At 33.5% G+C, this 18,912-nt stretch overlaps 3 protein-coding genes across 9 annotated transcripts in view; 2 read left to right on the top strand and 1 right to left on the bottom strand.

The window, feature by feature from the left end:
- LOC119640154 (dedicator of cytokinesis protein 1) overlaps nt 1–3,703 on the top strand; it is a 58,151-nt gene extending 54,448 nt beyond the window's left edge. For all 3 annotated transcript variants that reach the window (XM_038038002.1, XM_038038003.1, XM_038038004.1), the window contains 5 exons: nt 46–319; nt 394–506; nt 3,276–3,391; nt 3,459–3,545; nt 3,664–3,703. In XM_038038002.1, coding sequence (XP_037893930.1) covers nt 46–319; nt 394–506; nt 3,276–3,391; nt 3,459–3,545; nt 3,664–3,676 — 603 coding nt within the window. In that variant the 3' untranslated portion in view covers nt 3,677–3,703. The remainder of the gene's footprint in view (nt 1–45; nt 320–393; nt 507–3,275; nt 3,392–3,458; nt 3,546–3,663) is intronic.
- Nucleotides 3,704–6,527: 2,824 nt separating this feature from the next.
- On the top strand, nt 6,528–6,861 carry LOC119640164 (tRNA-specific adenosine deaminase 2-like; the record flags this gene model as incomplete). Its single annotated transcript, XM_038038019.1, has 1 exon — nt 6,528–6,861. A coding segment is annotated over one exon (219 nt), but the record flags the coding sequence as incomplete, so codon positions are not given.
- Nucleotides 6,862–11,582: 4,721 nt separating this feature from the next.
- LOC119640137 (TATA element modulatory factor) overlaps nt 11,583–18,912 on the bottom strand; it is a 40,973-nt gene continuing 33,643 nt past the window's right edge. For 3 of the 5 annotated variants that reach the window (XM_038037975.1, XM_038037973.1, XM_038037974.1), the window contains one exon: nt 11,583–11,908. In XM_038037975.1, coding sequence (XP_037893903.1) covers nt 11,742–11,908 — 167 coding nt within the window. In that variant the 3' untranslated portion in view covers nt 11,583–11,741. The remainder of the gene's footprint in view (nt 11,909–18,912) is intronic. The other 2 variants (XM_038037976.1, XR_005247610.1) reach the window with 2 other exon arrangements.

Genomic DNA, 18,912 nt, shown 5'->3' on the forward strand with positions numbered 1-18,912 from the left:
ATATATATATATGTATGTTTCTAAGAAAACTTTCCTCTTTCATAGATTTCACCTCTTGAATTGGCCGTAGAAACTATGAAAAATACTAACAAAGATATACGTGATTTGATTATTGCCCATAAGAACGACGACAGCTTACCTTTGAATCCGTTAAGTATGAAAATCAATGGCATTGTTGATCCTGCCGTTATGGGTGGCCTGAGTAAATATGAGGACGCCTTTCTCACTCCGGAATATATGGAAAATCATCCCGAGGATGTTGAATTAATAGAAGAACTAAAAGATTTGATGGCCTCGCAAATACCCCTTTTGGAAATCGGTAAACGACATTAAGCATCATGTAATAACTAATAAAATGTTTCTAATTTATTTAAAATGATGATATTTTTATAGCGATTGCTTTGCATAAACAAAAAGCTCCAGAGTCTTTACGATTATTCCATGAACGGATGGAATCATGTTTTATCGAAATGCAGGCCAACGTTGAAGGAAAATATGGTAAAAAGGTAAGCGCATATACCGCGTAAGAAGTCATAAATAAAAGATAATAAGTTGAATTTATGTTTATCTAGGAGATAGGAAAACAAATGATGAGAGGAAAGCAATGCATAGATTGAAAAAAACACGCTATTGAAAGAAAACAATCGAGTAAATATTATCTAAACTTTTACATTTACCATCGAAGTACGCCAGATAGGGTTGCGTACGAGCGAAATTCGGCCAATTTCATTTGTCGCGTCTGTTGTTAGAATTTCCAGAAAGTTGCAACTCGATGCAACTACTTGCTGAATCCCGTTAATAAAGTTCAAAAATGGAACAGCAGAAAAAAAAAGAAGGAAAACCTAATCATGCAATGTTCTATCCTTCGTGTTCTTTAAAAATTTTCTCCAAACAACTATCGGATGAGATTTCCTAAAAAGCTTTCAACTTAATAATAATCATGTCTGCTAGAATTTCAATATTCAATATAATTTTACAATCTAAAAATCATATCTGCATCGTCCGCCTTATGCATATATATGCGGCTTTTTTAATGGTTCTAACAGATGCCTTCTTCTGATCTATTGGCTTATCGTACTTGATACGGAGACTTTATTAAGGCAACATTTAAGAATGTGAACTAAAAATTTTTAGGAAAAAGGGAAACATTAGCAATAGTGGGGCGAAGCAAGGAAATTATATTCGTTCGCGTCCGAATCCATTATACCCATCATCGTGATCTTAGGGAAAAGAAAAAGAACTATGTTTTCATACTTCATAATATTGGGTGGGCGCGCTTGACTTTTTCTATTTTCAGAATAAAAGCGTAAATTTACAAGGGATATGTGTGGTAGCTGATGAGTAACGAACGCGGAAGGCAGAGATGTTCACAGTTTCTGTTATGTAAACGTGTGGGTTTATTCTTCGAAAAGTTTGGGTCATTTTCAAATTCTTTTCCAAATTTGTAGGCAATGTCTTCACTTTTGCGAACGGGAGAACGGTTACCGCAGATGCTACGCAGTTGCGCAGACGGACAGATGGACAAATGAATGAACAGACAGCAATAACAGTAACTGGGCCAATATACTTGAAAGGGTTTTTGAAGCTTGCCTCTGTCCGGTATACAGGTTTTTTAAAAAAAAGGACATTACTGCACACTATAAAACTGAATAGTCGTGGCGAACTTTTTCCATTTTCATGCATGTACTACAGCATCATTCAAATTTTTGTGCATTTAACGGCTATAGCTTATGAGTAACGAGCAAAAACCCAACGTTTCGAAAAACAGAGGTGTTCTCAGATTACTTGGTACTATGGCCGTGTCCCTCGACTCATTAGGTCCCTTTGGAATACCAATCTGCGAGCAGGAACTTCAAATTTTTTTGCCGAAAGCTTAATTTTTGCGGCCAGGGGAATGTTTACAACAGACATCACAGAGATGGACAGACGGACATGTTTAAATTGATTTAGAATTTGACGCTGATCAAGGATATGTATACTTTGTATATAGTATGAATACAACTCTCATCCTTCGGCGATGGGTATAAAAAATAAGACAAGAATAAATTTATTACTCGTTTCGCTTCCCAGTCTTTATTATGTTAATCATGAACGGCATTTGATCGCAATACTGAAAAATAGATCGAGTATAGGTGGTGTCGTTCATACCTTCTATATAACGGACTGATTTTATAGGATTTTATAGAATTTCGTAGACAGTTTCATATACTTTCTTACTTGGTCGCCTACGATTTTTGACAATTTGGGGCGAAACTTTAGGCTCGTTTAGCCGTTTTTTTTTTTTTTTTGGCCTTTGCTTTATGCATCAGTTAGCATTTTGAATGTGTCTCTTATCAATGCAGCCCGCTGATGAGCACGGAGATCTCTGGGTGAAAGGAAAGCAGGAATTAGTGTTCAAACAAATCTGATGTGATAGTAAGAATATCGCAAAAAGTTTCTCAAGGCGGACAGTTCGATAGTTGGTCAATGCTTTTAAGTGATATGTGTTAGAACTTATACGGGCAAATCTTTGAAATCCACTTTTCCACTTTGATACATGGGTTTTACTAAGGAATTATTAAAAGAAAGAACGGTTTTTAACTAAACTTTATGTGATCTTCATAACCTTGAAGTCAGTTCTCGAACTAAATCCTGTGAGAGTGCTATGAAAAAATTTAAAGTGAATTTTGTTTTTATAGATAAACATTTATAGTCGTATAGGGCGGATAAATAAAACTAAATGTAAAGAACTGATTTCGTTATATATATATTTCTATTCCTATGCATTACAAACATACCACTAATCCAGTCGGTGGGTGATTACATTGAGCGATCTTACTGACTTTTGAAGTAGACATGACGAGAACCGTAAAATAAAATTAAGGTCAAGCGTACTTTCTTACATGTTGTAAGAACCGTAGTTATGATTTCAAAAGGCAGACAGACGGACGGACTTCACTGTTCATGCTGATCAAGAATGCCTGCGCTTCTTTGCTTCTCCTAAGCGTTCTGAAAATCTCATTAATTGATCTCTAAGAGAAGTCGAAAAGGAAATGTCCTCTCTCTTCTGTCGTGCTCGCACTCCTGTTCTTAAAAATCGTTTTTCAGCTTTAAGATTGAATATTTTTTATTAATATTGTCACCCATTCACTTCACTTATTCATTGATGCTTCTGATAAATTAACTCAAGCTATCTCTATTATCAGATCCAATAGTTTTGAAGCTTTACTTTTACTGTTGTCTAATTAAATCTTATAAACATAAACGTAATAAAACCATCTTTGCATTGTTTCTAGACCTGTGATTTAAAACTGGACCGTGATTCCGTGATAATGCGTCGGAATGGTTGCTTTTTACCTAATATGTTTGATAATAACAATCGTTTATCAGAAACGAGCATGGGATCGTCAGAGTAAGTTTTCGTAAATTTTCACTTTGTTAACCTTTAGTTACATTATATATCTGCACTCTAATTGTAGTAGCGGCTTGTCAAAATCTACGTTTTCAACACGACCGCAAACCAGTTCTATTAAATCAACTTTTGCCAGTTTTAACTTTAATACAAGGTAAGAAGGTATACGAAAATTTGAAGAAAACTATCCATACGCAACTAATCGTTAAATTGCTTTCTTTTTTCACATTTCCGTGTCGTCCTCTTGTTGTTGTTGTTAATTAAAAATTTAGTTTAAAAATTTAATGGAAATTTTTCTTTATTTTTAATTTTTATTAATTATCTTTGCTTTCTGTTTGCTTTGTTTTACTTTTTTTTTTTTTTTTTCATTCGAATTTTATATTTTTATATTTTTAATCCCGGTTTGGGACATTCCCACAAAACAAAAAAAAAAGAAAAAAAAAACCCCCCCCCAAAAAAAAATAAAAAAAGAAAGTGATTTTTTTTTTTTTTTGTTATTATTTTTCAATACAAAAACTCTTTCTTTTTTAATTTTTTTTACTTTGTTTACTGCAATTCCAAGTTGGATCGAGAAATTTTGAGTTTACCTGTAGCCAATAGTCAATGGTATACTTCGCCGTTAAGTACCATAACATCGACACCAGAACGTGAAGTTAATAATACAATAACAAGTGCCTCAAATACTTCGCTAGCTAACAAAACTTTAGATCCTAAAGTCTTAACTGAAGAGGTATGAAGTAAAGTGAAGTGAAGTGAAATTGAAATTTTTAAATCCGCCTTTACATGCTTGTTATAGTTAACTTCAAAGCGTCCATTACGTTCAGAAAAAGAGAAAGAAAGACGTTTATCACGGCCAGCTAGCATTGCCACGCCTACGGCGAGTATGAAGGGTTATTCTTTGGCCGATAACCATTCTTTATCGGGCGCCGAAAGTAGCAATCGAAATTCGGTGGATACGACTGATTCTACATCGGAAGAGGATTTACGACCACCGCCACTGCCAGCTAAAACTCGGGATTCCACCGATTTCAGTAGCCTTAATTGTAGTCTCGACTGGAATCCTTCATCGTTTTCATTGAATGGTACCGCTTTAAGTCCAACTGGCACTATAACTCGTAATACCAATTGTTCTGGTCATGTAACTACTACCAGTATTATTAATACATCATATGAATATGTTGAAGCGAAAAATTTCGTTATAACTAATATGGTTGTTGCGGCCACAAACGATGATAAACGCAGACCACCGACCCCACCGCCGAAACCATCACGCAACAGCAAACACATTCCATAAAAAAACAAAAACAAAAAATGAGAAACAACGATCGTAAAGATGAAATTGACAACAGAAACCAAAGTAAAGCCATAACAGAACTATAAAGATATTCGAAAGATGAAAAGGAATTTGAAAATCAATCGTGAACAATGTAAACAAGTGCCAAATATCTACACACAAAGTTATAAAACAAATATATGTTGAATGGAAAGTAGCTCTTCACAGTACATATTCCGAAAAGGGAAAAGAATAAAATTTTTTTTTTATACGATTTAAAAACTTTTTTAACTTGTATGGTATTTATTAAATTTATTACTATTATTATTATTATTATTTTTTTTTTTGTTTTCTCAATGAAAGCCTTTAAGTCTTCCTATGATAAATTATAACAAAAAAACAAAAAATATCTATTTCATAAAAAAAAAACAAAACAAAAACAAAAAATGAGAGATACTTTTTACATATATATATTTGTATATGTATATATCGAGGGAAAAGAGAAAATCGAACCGTTTATATAATACTTTCATAAAATAATTTTATCTTAAGAATTAAAACAAAAACATTTTTAAAGTCAATTATTTTTAAAATATCGAAAAAGAACACAAATATTTGTTTATTATCAACTTAAAAATGATCACTCGCTTGTAAGGTTCTCGTCAAATATTTGTTTAATGAATAGCAAGTTCTTTAAAGTATGAGAAATTCGAAGCTAGCCTTCGATTTGATCATGAAATTGATATATATATTCCATAAGTATCTTACTTTTCATTAACTCATAAATATTTTTAGATAATGAACGCCTTTTCCGTTGTGTCTTATTTTAATATACAGAATTCATTTGTTTTTTTTCTTTTTATATTTCTCTTGACAAATTAAAAATTTAATTTTTAATCTTTTTTTGTGTTTACTTTTACTTATCACTTAAAGCATATAATTTAATAACTTTCATCTTTATTAATATAACGGCCAAAGATTTATTATTATTAAATTTTTTTTTTTTAAGTCTAAAAGATGTATGTAAAGGAAGAAACTTTGATAAAGAAAATTTTTTTCTATAGAATAAAATTTACATACTCATGTTATACAAAATCAATAAAAAAAAAACTTTTCTTTTTAGGTTAATACTAATAGGATTGCATTTACAAATTATGCCACTATGCCTTCATTGCCCTCAAAGTTCGAACATTCTCAAATTACTCATGAATTTCAGACGAAAACAAATTCTTCAAATTTACTGTACATTGGCCATGAATTCAAAATTTCTGATGTGCCGTTCGCACAGTTCGCCGAATAAAAGATTCGGTCCCTAGTAGAAGTGATTTTGATCATATACTCAGTATATCACCGTCAAGGTCGGATGACACTCTAACGAGAATTGCTAATTAAACCCATAAGTCCCTACTCCATCGTAAAAGAACCAGGTCCACCCGTTTTAAAATTTTGCACTCAGTAACTCGTAGGAAAGTTCTTACACTTCGCAAGAAAAAAGCTTGAACTGTTTTTATTTTTTTACTAATGATAACCAAGTGTCAAAAATTTCCTGACTTTCCGGCAAGCAAAAACAAAGGGAAGAAAAAAGTATTTTTTGGAATCATATGCGGGCCTTATTCCGTTAATCTGGTCATTTTGTGTTAACCCACCCGATTTGGGTTAAAAAACCTATCAATGTAAAGAAATTCACAAAAAGCAGAAGAAAAGTAAAAAAGCCAGAAAATCATACTCGCAATCAAATTTTATTTATATCGTTATAGTTACAAGAATTCAAGGCAAACTAAATATAACGTCCTATTAGTTTGTTAACAATAAATGTAAATAAGAGCACGTGCAGAGTAAATGTAAACGAAATAAGAATTTTGACCAACAAAATGTTGCCGTGGAGCCTTAAAAGTAAAAGAGATTATCTACGGATGTGCTAACGATCGCTTTGGCGGTAAAAGCGTACGCGATGTGCCGCAAGTTTTAGGACAACCATTGGAAATGAAAGCCGGGTTACGAGCCGAGGAAGCAATGGATTTGTTAAAACAATTTTACAAAGGTCAAAACTCTTCGGCACCTGTAGCTAAAAGTAAAAGATAATTGGACAATGGAAACTTTCCATATTTATCGAGTAGGACTTTAATTTCTAGCAATTAAGCAATATTCAACTTTTTTCATCAGCTACAACTTAACAAGGTCTTTTTGTTTATTTTTTAGACAAGTGTGAAAAGTGTTATCCACCAATTTTTTTTTGCTTTCTTTTTCCTTACGACTTCGCAAATATATTTAAAAACATTGTAAACGCTTTACAATCCATATAAAAAGACATATTTTAAGCGAAATAAGAAGAAAATCTAACATATGTGTTGGTAGACCTTTTTTGTGGGGGTTTAAATGTTGCCATAACCGCATGTTGAAATTTTTCGGTTGTGTCGCTTCTTTTTATATTATTGCAAAAAGTGTAAATGCTTACGCTTCTCCACAGGATAAACAATATGTGGCGTATAAATTAAAAATAAACCGGGGCGCAACTAAATAGTTGCATATAAATTGAAAATAAATCGGGGCGCAACTAAATAGTTGCTTGTTGTTAATTGTGCTCTTACTCTTTAAGTGTCCCAGTTGTTTTGAAGATTATTTTTTAATACTCTTTTTAACACTAAAGCCACCGACATTCCATGTATACCTATTTGCACCGTGAGCGGTCAAATGACCGCGTCAAAAAAACATATATAAAGTAGATAGTAAACAAAATATTTTTCTGATGCTACATTAAAAAATCGTTCCCCGCTTTTCGATGTTGTATGTTTTATTTACTTTTATGCATTTTCATCACATTTTTTACAAATTACAGCATTTTGTGTTGCACATTTTCCACATACGTATCTTTTACATTTTATACAAATTTTGTTTGTTTTGTTGACTTTACAATATCTTATTTGACAAGATCTCCGCTCAGAAGAAGCAGTGTTTGTGTTTATTATTGTTTTTGATGAGCATTCTTGGCTTATCTGTTTCTCTTTCTGATATTCGGTCCCAAGTTCTTCTGCCAACTGAAACAAAAACTCTTGCCTCGATATATCCTCACCCGTCGGCCCTTTATCCTTTGGTCGGTTACATCTACACCGAATTTTGTACTATTATAAACTCTAATTGTCTCTGGTATACGGGTGTCATTTTTTTCAATTTCAACGGATGAATGCATCGAACTAAGTATCAATACTTTTTTATTTGGTTTAGCTTTATAAATTGTAAGAATGAAATCTTTCGATTTGTATAATATTGTTGAGAAGCGTGTCATACTATCCTTTGCCTGTCTCGCTAATTTTGGTAGCTCTCTTTTATTTCTCCGGATAGTTCCAACAAGAGTAGTTCTTTTTGTTAGAAGTTTACTCGCTTGTAAAAAAATTGTCAACTGTTATATTTCTCCCATGGCCCGTATATGGTTCTGCTAATTTCAAAGTTACAAATTCTCCAAGTGGGATTGATGATTCTCTCCCTTCATCTTTTCCCAAATATGGAAAGCCGTTTACTATATATTTACATGCTACATCGGAAGCTAACCAGAATTTTATACCAAATTTGTCCGGTTTATTGGGCATATATTGAGCAAAGCCTCTGATTCCGTATATTCTCTTACATGTTCAATCATTTCATGATCAATAATCAAAGAAAATGCTGAAAATGCTCTGCCCTTCATAATATTTCGTTTAGCGTATCCTCGGATACTATTCGTATTCGTATTCGGAACTAACTATAAATGTCTTTCTTTCCTGTCCTCTACGTATATTCAAAATTTTGTCTTTGTCCGTTTCACTGTCAAATAAGTCACAATAATTTTCTGTAGTATCATCATCAATACCGTAAACTTCTTGATCATCTTCCGAACAATGCTCGTCGATATTATTTATTTTGTCTAATAAGTTGATATTCCACGAATGTCGGACACATTGATTAGATTGTAGATTGTCTACAATTACATTGCAGACTCCTAAAACAATTTCAAGAACAAGATTATCGAAGAATATAGTCATAAATAACATAAATTTTTCAAGCGGTCAAATGACCGCGCCCGGTCGACTAGACATGGTATAATTTTTTTTCGGAAAATACACATTAAAAAAAGTTGTAAATATTGAAAAATTGTTTGTATGTATATTTTAGGAAAAGTCAATAAGATACATGATGATACAATAACGTTTTGTGCGAGAAATTTTAAACGAAAGTTTAAAAACGGTCATTTGACCGCGCGCGGTACGTTTAGTGTTAAAGAGAATTGAACCGTATCGTCGACCAACAATTTATAATTATAAATAGATTTTTTCATTCTCTTTGATCTTACTAACATCTCTGTTGCATACGTTAAAATTACCTTGTTAATTGTGCTCTTACATTCTTATCATTAGCATTTATAGCAGAGCACAGAAAGAACAGAGTAAAAGAGAGAGAAATCACACTTTCATGTTAGAAAAGTTCCCTTTTATGTATTAAAGAATGTTAAAGACAATTTTGCATTGCAATTGGACGTGAGAGCTATGCTAGTTTCTTTCTCGTCTCTGCACTTAATTATTAAATTATTAAATTTCGCGCGGATGTTCGTTTGAAAAATTGAATAGAAAAGTTAAGAATTAAAAAAAATGCATATTGAGAAAAGATTAAAATTAATTCGTTTTTGATGTGAGTGAAAGGGAATGTTAATAAATTTTCCCGGCGTTGTGTAAATTGGTTTTTGTTGCTTTTTGGCGCGTCAGTTTTTCTTATGTTACGGACGCCATCGTAGTAGGTATAAAAATAGTAAGAATTATGTGAAATTAATTGAAAGTTTGCGCATTAAAGCTAAATATTCGTCTACGTAGAAATTTGAATATAAAAAACGGGAGAACAAAAACACATTTGGAATATTAAGGGAGATAACGTGTGCGTGTGTGTGTGTATGTATGCGTGGTATCGTTATTTTTTCCTTACCAAATAGTGATAATGTTTTTTTTTTCACAAAATATGATAATCGTTAGAAAAGTTTGAAATGTGAACAAAAAAATTTCAGTAAATAAAAGCTTACTAATGATTAATATAAAGAGAATAATTCTATAAAATGAAAAACAATTTAGTAAATGAATAAAGTAAAAAAATAAAAGTTAATACTTATGTTCTAATATCACAAAAAAAATGCCGAAAATCGTTTTCACTGCTTGCTGTTGCTCTGTTTTGTTTTTTTTTTGGAAGAAAATTCTCCAAAAAAGTTATTCTTCGAAACTCACTGTAAACTCTTACTTATAACTGATAAGCAACTGCTAGCGTCCACAGCTATATACACTCATGACTGTCAAAGATTAATTATTGCTTTTAATCAATCCTATTATCGCTCTCGGTGTACCCTGATCTCTACATTATCTTGCCTGTGCTATGAAATAATTGCCTTTGCTTGTTATAACGCATCCTTTATCAACACATAAACATAATTAGATTGGATTTATACATAAGGCATTCTTGGATTTCCATGTAATTTCATTACAGGTAAGTAGAGTATTTGATTATTTTCAAATACATGTTATATATGGAGAAGTGTGCGAATTTATTTTACTTTATGAACTAACTTTTTTTTGAAGAAATTATTAATTCAATTATTATAAAAAAAAAAATATATAAAAAAAAACTGTCAAAAGGAAGATTTTACGTTGATTGAGCTATGCCCACTTGTCCGTACGTCGCATGAAGCATTTGCGGTCGCAAAAATTAAGATATAAATCGGAAATTTGTCATACATATGCGTATCTGGCTGTAGCCCTCGTCAAAAAATGAACCTGAAAATCCACAATAAACAGAAAAAACTGATATTTATAATACACGGATTTTGTTACGAAAGCAGTATTTACAAGGCTACAAGCCAAAAACTATATGACTCACTTGAAATCACCAAAATAAAGATTGCAACTCTTGTTCCTTCCACTGAAAGGTACCCGTATAACAAAAATTTCGCGTTGGAGCTTACTTGCAACATTAAGAAATTTTAATCGATTTGAGGCCCTAAACCGAGATCTTCAAGTTCGCTGTGTGATCGTTAATTCATCTGTTGTTGTAAGAAAGTACATAGAAAGTAGATCTTTCTATGAATTTCATAATTCGGGCTTGTAACCCTGTCATTGTTATGGTCGCAACCATAACGAGAGGATAATTTTAAAAATATAAGTGAACTCACTTTCAATTTTGTCGAAAGGAGGACAAGTAGTAGCTTTCGGTGAGGTGAGAGAAATCCGAGAGTTAAAGTTTGACAGGCTTGCTCATGCACTCGCAGGTAGTTCTAAATTTAGAGTCTTCGATTATTTTCTCTTCTGAATCGGTGGAAAAATATCTATCGACAACGGCGGGGACGGAGGAGCTCCTGGTCTCATCGCAAACAAACCATCAGTATAATTGCACGTAACTGCGATGATGGCTTAAGGTGGAAACTGTGCTTAATGGCTGATCTGAGGATATCCGGTTGTTATCGCGATAATGGTACATTGCTAGGAAAAGCTGGGCAAAGCTAAAAGGAGGCTTCCATAAGAAATAAAGAGATTTGTCTTTCTCTGTCAAAACTTTTCGCTTTTTTCATCAGATCGTGTTTCATCCTCTGTTACGATGCCCGTACACGATAGTTAGGCGAATTCGCTCCCAAAACCAAATAAAGCTTCCTTCTTCGCCTTAAAACCTTTTCCTTTACTTACCTTAAAAAGTCTTACCGTAAATAATTCTCACATGTTTTTTTTTTTACATTTAGTAAACAATAGCATTTTATTTTGAATAAAAAGATACTTTTACTTAACTCGAATAATTAAAAATATTAATAAAAATAATACGAAATAAAAGAGAAGAAAATTTCGTAGCAGACTTTTTTAATTAAAGAAATATCGAAATTTCACAAACAATGACTGGACTTTATATGCTGAGCATATCCTGACTGTTATAAAGCTTTAGCAGGCGGCAGTTATCGAGTTAAGAAAGCGAAAGGAAGGAGGGCGGGCATTCATTAAGTAGCTCATTGTATATTAAAATATTAAACGCAATTCTTAGTAATATGTGTGTGAGAGAAAAATTGTTATGTTTAAAACATCAATTTTACGGTGAATTCATATTAATGCATATCGTCGATTGACGATTTTGCTGTTGACTTATCTCCAATATTTGAAACATTTCTTGCAAAGCTTCGTTTGTTCCGGTTTTACGACGACAACGACGCAAAGTAACGCTGCCTGATTTCAATTCATTCACTAAAGCGTCAAGACCTGCAATTCAAAATAAAAAAAGGCAAAATAATTAGAATGTCATTAAAAGCAAATAAAGATATTTATTTTAAAGGAAAGCAAAAAAAAAATAAACATGCGATCAATGCAGTCTTTTAAATTTAACAAGTCATGCATAATTTTTACCAGACCTGATTTACTTGGTCATATCGAATGGAATCATTTATAATAGATTAATATTAATTAATAAATTATTAGATGACTCAGAGGAGGCTGTTTAAAAAGCAGCGATTATCTGCACCTTTTCCCTCACTGCATGTGTAAAGAAAAAATGAGGAAAGAAGAAATTGGGAAAATGTAAAAGCATTTTATCTTATAGGACTTTCCTGTCAAGAAGTTTGAAATTTATAGCAATAGGGAAAATGAGAAAATCCCTTACGGCATTTTGTTTTCAATATCTCGGTTTTTTCGCCAAATGTATGGCATGGATGTGCACCACGAACTTAAGAAAATGTCAGCGACTTTCAATTCCTTCAACTTGTTCGAAGTGGACGCAAAAGTATTTAACATCTTTGTCCATCTCGATTCGGTGTTTTTTTCACGCGATTTAGAATTGTTCGCTTAACGCGGATGCAGGACATGAGGTACGAAGATCTTTTGAACAAAATGAATAACGCCTTCAATAAGTTTAAAGTGCAGACTAGTTTTATTTATTCTTCTTATCCTCTTTGATGGGATTTTTGGTGCACTTTGTAAAAAAATGCTCGCAAACGTTTAAATCCCCAAGTGATGGTCAAATCGGATTCGTCGTTAGAAGAGAAGATGAAAAATTTCCATTTCCAGAGCGACTTTCGCTTTGCCACCATGCATGCGCTTTTAAGACGTTGAATTATGCCGTCTTGTAAAAGATGAACTTGCAAGAATTCTAATGAACGACATAATGAGCGTTACACTTCCATGTAATCGTCAAGTACACCTTCCAAATTTAATTTGGAAATGTTGCGTTTTTTGAAAGTCAGCGTAATAAGAATAGAAGGTGACCATAAGTGTCAAGTGACCTGTGGCAATACCTACATGTGTAGCTTCTAAAACAATAGTTTTCGTCTCTTCAAGGACTAACGTAATAAAAGCGATCTTATGTGTAATTGTCGCAATTCTCGCCATGATTAGCTTGCAGACTCTCCAGACGGTCCAGTCCGTTTGCTTCGTCTCTGCAAAAGCGAAAATATCGAAAGACTGAAAATATGTTTAACATCTGGTAGTTCACATTACTATATCGTTGCAATAATCGTTTTTTTTTTGTTTATGATATCACCGATCAGAAAATGCGCTCGACTTGAGCACTTTTCGAAAAGAAACTCTTTCTCAGAGAGAGAAAGAGAGCAGCTCACCTGCCTGCTTTGGGTTGACGTGAGAGAATTGTCTCTGCCAAATAAGGCTTTTGATCGCACTGATTAACTAGAGTGGAGGTATCTTAGCAGAATTATTTTTACTGTGCTGTCCAATTTCTTCTCATAGGTGGCTCTACTAGAGAGAAAATTAACACAACTTTTGCCTTTATTCGCTTTGAAAATCGCACTTTAACTTTGAACGGTTCGAAGATATTTCAAGTTTGCTTATCACCAGGTCGAAATTATTTGGATGCAAAGTAATGTTGGCGGAACTAGAAAGTGAAAGTTTAAGGCGGCACAGATGACAACCCAAAAATTATTATAACATTTCATGCAATTGTTATTCGTAAAAGCACGACAAATTCTCAACACTTCAGCGACCAGTCGCCTATTAATAGTCTTTTTGGTGCCGACAGTCATTTGTTGTGGTTATAGATAGTCATTTGCGCATAAAAGTAGCGCAGAAATTCCGCACGACCGCCTGAATGAAAATAAAGCCGTCGGCCGAGAGGATCTGCTATCGAGAGTTCACTCAGGTCGAGAAAGTGTTACCACATTATTAGTTTTTCATTATTTTGTTACGATCCTCTAGTGTCATATGTAAACGTACCGCACCAGCTAAAGTCTAAAATGTTGTTAATTAAATTTTTATTCTTTCAAAAGAAAAAAAATTCATTTTCATGAAAAAGCAAACAAATCCCCAGAATCTTAGTAAAAACGAAGGACGAGGGCAAATGTATCAAGAAAAAAAAAAAAAAAAACGAAGAAAACGACGAGACTATTAAAAAGGACTCTACTCTTGAACGTACAAATGCCTAAACATTGTCATGGTCAACAGTTTTTCAGTTGTATGTATGTACGTGAAAAAGTCTATAAACAAAATATTTAAAAATGTCTTTTTATCTCTAGAGAATCAATTCTATTTTTTTAAGTGGGCAAGAGAACGAGAGACATAAGCAAATAGATAGTTACGTTAAGAGTTAAGAAGAACATAAAAAATGAGGACAAATTTATTAAAGGTTTTTCTCCTTTTACGTATAAGCGGCGTAAAGCAAAAGCGCGAAAATCAAAAGTGAAATATTTTCAAAGAAAATCATATCAAATAACACCATGCTGATGATATACATACTGATGCGCTTTAAAGGCGATAACAAAATTGATTTAAATTGTGTGCTTAAAAGTATGCAATAATTTTGCCCCGTTTTTTTTTTTGAAAAATCATGTTATATAAAGTTTCCTATATGGGCTTAATTAAATAAAACTTTAGGTACACTTTCCAATTGCACAATTGTACTAAGGGCCTAAGGAACAGGCGCTTGATTACAAAGTTGCAAACCTTAAAATATACCTCAGATATATTCAATGTTTCAACATGGAACTTTTTAGATGTGTTCATATCACTTCACATATACGATCGTGGTTTGGGGTTCCTAGTTGTACGAAAATTGAAATAAGAAGCCAATTATTAAATTAAATGTAGAGAATGGTCATAAACTGTCCATAAGCGGATCTACACTAGAGTAAACTCTCCAATTTTAATATGACCAATTATTGAAGGGATGTTCCCTGTAAGCGATGTTGTAAAGAAATAGGGAGAGAGGCGGGAGTGGGCAGCGGTAGCAGCCTGTTGGGTGTCTGTCTTTACCAATAGCACAGTGAAGGCCAAATTATTTTATTAAGGGGAAACATTGCCTTTAAAGTAGTCTTCTATTGACAATCGAAAGGGTTGAAGTCCAAAAAGTCAACAATCGAAGGGGATAGTCTGCTGGCCTACAGTCTCATATATCGTACACTATAGTTGGGTACTAACGAGTCTTGTCTGAAAAGTAGTTTAAGTCCAAATTTTTTAAAATTAATTTATTTAAGACTTTCTTGATAATATTCTGCTACCATATGCGTTTTTTTTTACCCACCACTGTAAACTGGGGGTATACGCATTGTGTTTTTTTTCCAAAATATATGTAACACCCTCAGTGATGCTATAAAGCATATATATTCTTGATCGGCGTGAAATTCTGAGTTGATTCGCCCATGTCTGTCCGCCTGTGTGGTGTGTGTTGCTGGCACTCTCCTGGTCGCAAAAATTAAGATATTGACTTCAAATTCGATAGAAACATTGGATGTTCCTACACACAGGTTGATATTGAAAATGGGCTAAATAGGTCGGGGCAGAAGCGCACAGTGGAGGGCAAACTGGACTCAGCTCAGTTTTTTCTAACGAAAATGGTTGAATTTTTCGCTCGTTCCTCAGAAACAACACAAGTTAGAAGGCTGATATTTTCCATATTTACTTTACGAAGTACTCTATTCCTTATCCGCCATGTCCACACAAAGTTACAAGTGATTAAATTCTTCACTTTTCGTTACTTTTTTGAGGTTCTATGCTTATTTATCATAAGGAAAAATAGACCGAATGTTTACAACTATTTTGTGAACTGTTGAAATGAGTTACTCTTAACATGACTATGGAAGGCACCGCGATCACTTTTTTCTTCATAATAGTAGTGATATGGGTATCGAATAAAAGAAGTTGGAGAGTAGAATACAAAAAACACCGTGGTGGGTATGCGAGATTCGGTCCCGCCGCATATAACTTTCTTACTTGTTGTTTTTACAATTATGTTACTTCGAAAGGGAACACAACTTAAAGAAGACAGACTGCATTAATATAATTGGCTTGACTTTTATTGAGAAATAATGTGTATCTTCTCCACAATTTAATTATTAACTCTGCTCAGCATCAGTACCGCAAACACTCGTCTTATAAGCACGGGTGTAAAAAAATCGTTTTTGCCGATTGATTTTTTTGCCTCATTTCTCTGTTCTCTCTTTCACTCAAATTTCAGGTATTTTGAGTGAAAATAAAATAAAGCACGTTTTGCAGATTATTCAACAGTGCCTCTAATGCTCTCTCCTTATTCGTATGTTTTCTATTTCCAAATGTCCTTACAAGTATTGTTAATAGTTGATAAAGGTGTATGTGTTTGAGTGCATGTGTCCCACCTGTCCATTGCTGTCTGCATCGATTATAAAATCACATAATTTCCGTTAAGACAGCAGTTATCGTTTTTGGTAATCGCATCGCTCTCCCCCCACTTGCCCGTGGGTGGAGGTCCGTTGTAGAAGCATATACGTGTATATGCATGCATGCATCCATGTATGCATCCATGTATGCCTCCTTCATCAAAACATACATGAACAAAGAATATCACACTAACAATTGTTGCGCCGTTAACCTAGTTTTAATTTTTTTTTTTTTTGCTTCGTTTATATGAAATCGATGCAGCGACCCACAAAGGAATGCATTCATTAAAAGATGCCAAAAATTTTGTTGTTAGGTAAATGGACATAAATACAGGACGATTTATAGATAAAAGTGACCTTGTGTTTTTATGTTTATGGCATTTATAGGTTGTCCAGATGCTTCCTATATAAATTAAAGCGAATTTATATTTTATAATTCTTCTCCTATATAAAATCCACAAAATATATATCAAGGTTTTTCAAACCTTGAAAACTTGCATACTACATAAATATAGGAGAAGAATTCTAAATTTTATTACATAAATTCAAATATTTTTGGCTGCATTCGTACCTAATACTTTTATACATTCAACATTTACTTATACTGACGATATTCACGCAAAGCAGATACCAGGTGGCAAGCTGAGACATTACATGTGCGGGGAGCAAATGGAAACTAAAGTCTGCTTAATGTGAATACTAAGAAGGCTTGTAAAGATTGCGAACATTTTAAAAATATATTCTAGGGTTGGTGTTGATTGCTAATGCTCATTATACATTGAAGTCCTGATGATTTATTCATTTGGATTAAATAAATTTTAATGATGATAACATTCCGGGACCAAAAAGTTAGATGAATTCTTATATGCCAAATGAAAATTCTTTATGTGTCATTTCAAATCGTTCTAATGTTCAACGCCTCCATCGACTTTACAACACTCGAATAATTTCGTTTATCAGTTGAGTACAATGAACGCGACCGAGAAAGATGGTCAACTTGACCTTGATTTTTCAGTGAATTTTTCTACCCTCTGTTCAACTTTTGCTCGCTCGTTTGCTTTTTGTTAACATTATTGATAGCAGCGTGATTATTGCCTTAAAATTTTGTTTAGAATAACAAATTTTTTCTCAAATTTTCCGAAGTGAACCCAATGGGCGAGTTGCTTCAAACCGGCTACAAGTTTGTAAATTTTAAGCTAAAATTATTTACTGATGTTGAAAAGTTTTTCTCTAACGGGGATGCATATGTAAGCATTTTCAAGTACAGATGTCTCTAGGTACTTTACGTCCGGAACCTGCCGTGAACGCTTCATGTCGCGATGTCTCTGACAATGCACGGATTGTGCAAAACGTACCCTTCACGCTCCGAGGGTGTTCGAGCACTAGAATGGTGGCTCGTATATGAATTGCAAGATGCGTCTCACGCTTTTATAATGTTATACGAGCCCTTCTTAGCGTGTTCTAGGAATACCTCTTACATGAAGTCGCGCTATACGACGATCTAATGTTCCTTTGAAACGTACAAACATGCTTCACGCGTGCTTGGTCAACATCAAGGGCAACATTAATTCGGATAACTTTGTCTGAGTTAAAAAATCGTTTAAAGCAATTTTTAAGTTCGACTCCAATCAATTAAAAATTCGATGGTGAAAAATTAATAAAATTTTTGATTTATGGCAAAGAAAATTCACTGTCAAGAAGTAAACTTGCTTGCACTTTTAAAAAATCAACTGTCACATGAACTTGTATTTGCATTTGACAAACTGCTTTCGCCGATTTTTCAATAGCATTTAATCTTAATTTAATTCTTATCAAAGGACAATTTCTTTTGCTCGAAGCTCGAATTCAATTGAGAAACACTGAACGTTGGTTGACTGCTCGTACTTTTCTAGCTTGCATTTGAAAACTCAACACTGAGTGTTTATACTCTTTTGTTTACTATTACTCTTCTATATATACTCAATTCATTCCTGCTCAAGAGAGTTGCAGCAAGGACTGAATGAGTGTCGCTCTACATAAACAACTACTAAACAACTCTCTTATCTGTTAATGAGAAGAAGTAACAGAAAAGACGTCGTACTTTCTGTTAATGGGAATAAGTGGTGGAAAAAAACACAAAAAAAAAACAATACTTTCCAAAAGTATGCTAGTTGTCTTTTGGAAATTAATTATTTCGAACTAATTATCGCGGAGAAGTGGATGAATGAAACTTGAACGTTGCTTGCTTTCTGCTCTGTTATGACTTGACAATGAAAACATTTGTATGAATGTGTTTGCGAGCACGAGTATGTATGTGCATTTATTATTATATATATATTCATGTTGGGCATTGTGTCATTGTTGAACAGCAATTGTAAACATACACACACACGCAAACGCTTGCACAACGATTCACTGAAATGCGCATTCATATTGTTTCAATATTATAACATATAAGTGTATATCCTGCGTGATTTATATACACCAAACTCTTTTTTTACAGAGTCTTTTCCATCAGATAACATGAAATAACACGATTCACCAATAAGAACCAATATAAATTTTTACACGAATTTTTTGTTCTATCGCGAATCTCAATAAAAAATTTTTTATTTTTTACTCTAATGCTGGCAGGGTCATAAGGAAACATAC

The sequence above is a fragment of the Glossina fuscipes genome, unplaced genomic scaffold (assembly GCF_014805625.2).
Source record: "Glossina fuscipes isolate IAEA_lab_2018 unplaced genomic scaffold, Yale_Gfus_2 115, whole genome shotgun sequence".
NCBI lineage: Eukaryota > Metazoa > Arthropoda > Insecta > Diptera > Glossinidae > Glossina > Glossina fuscipes.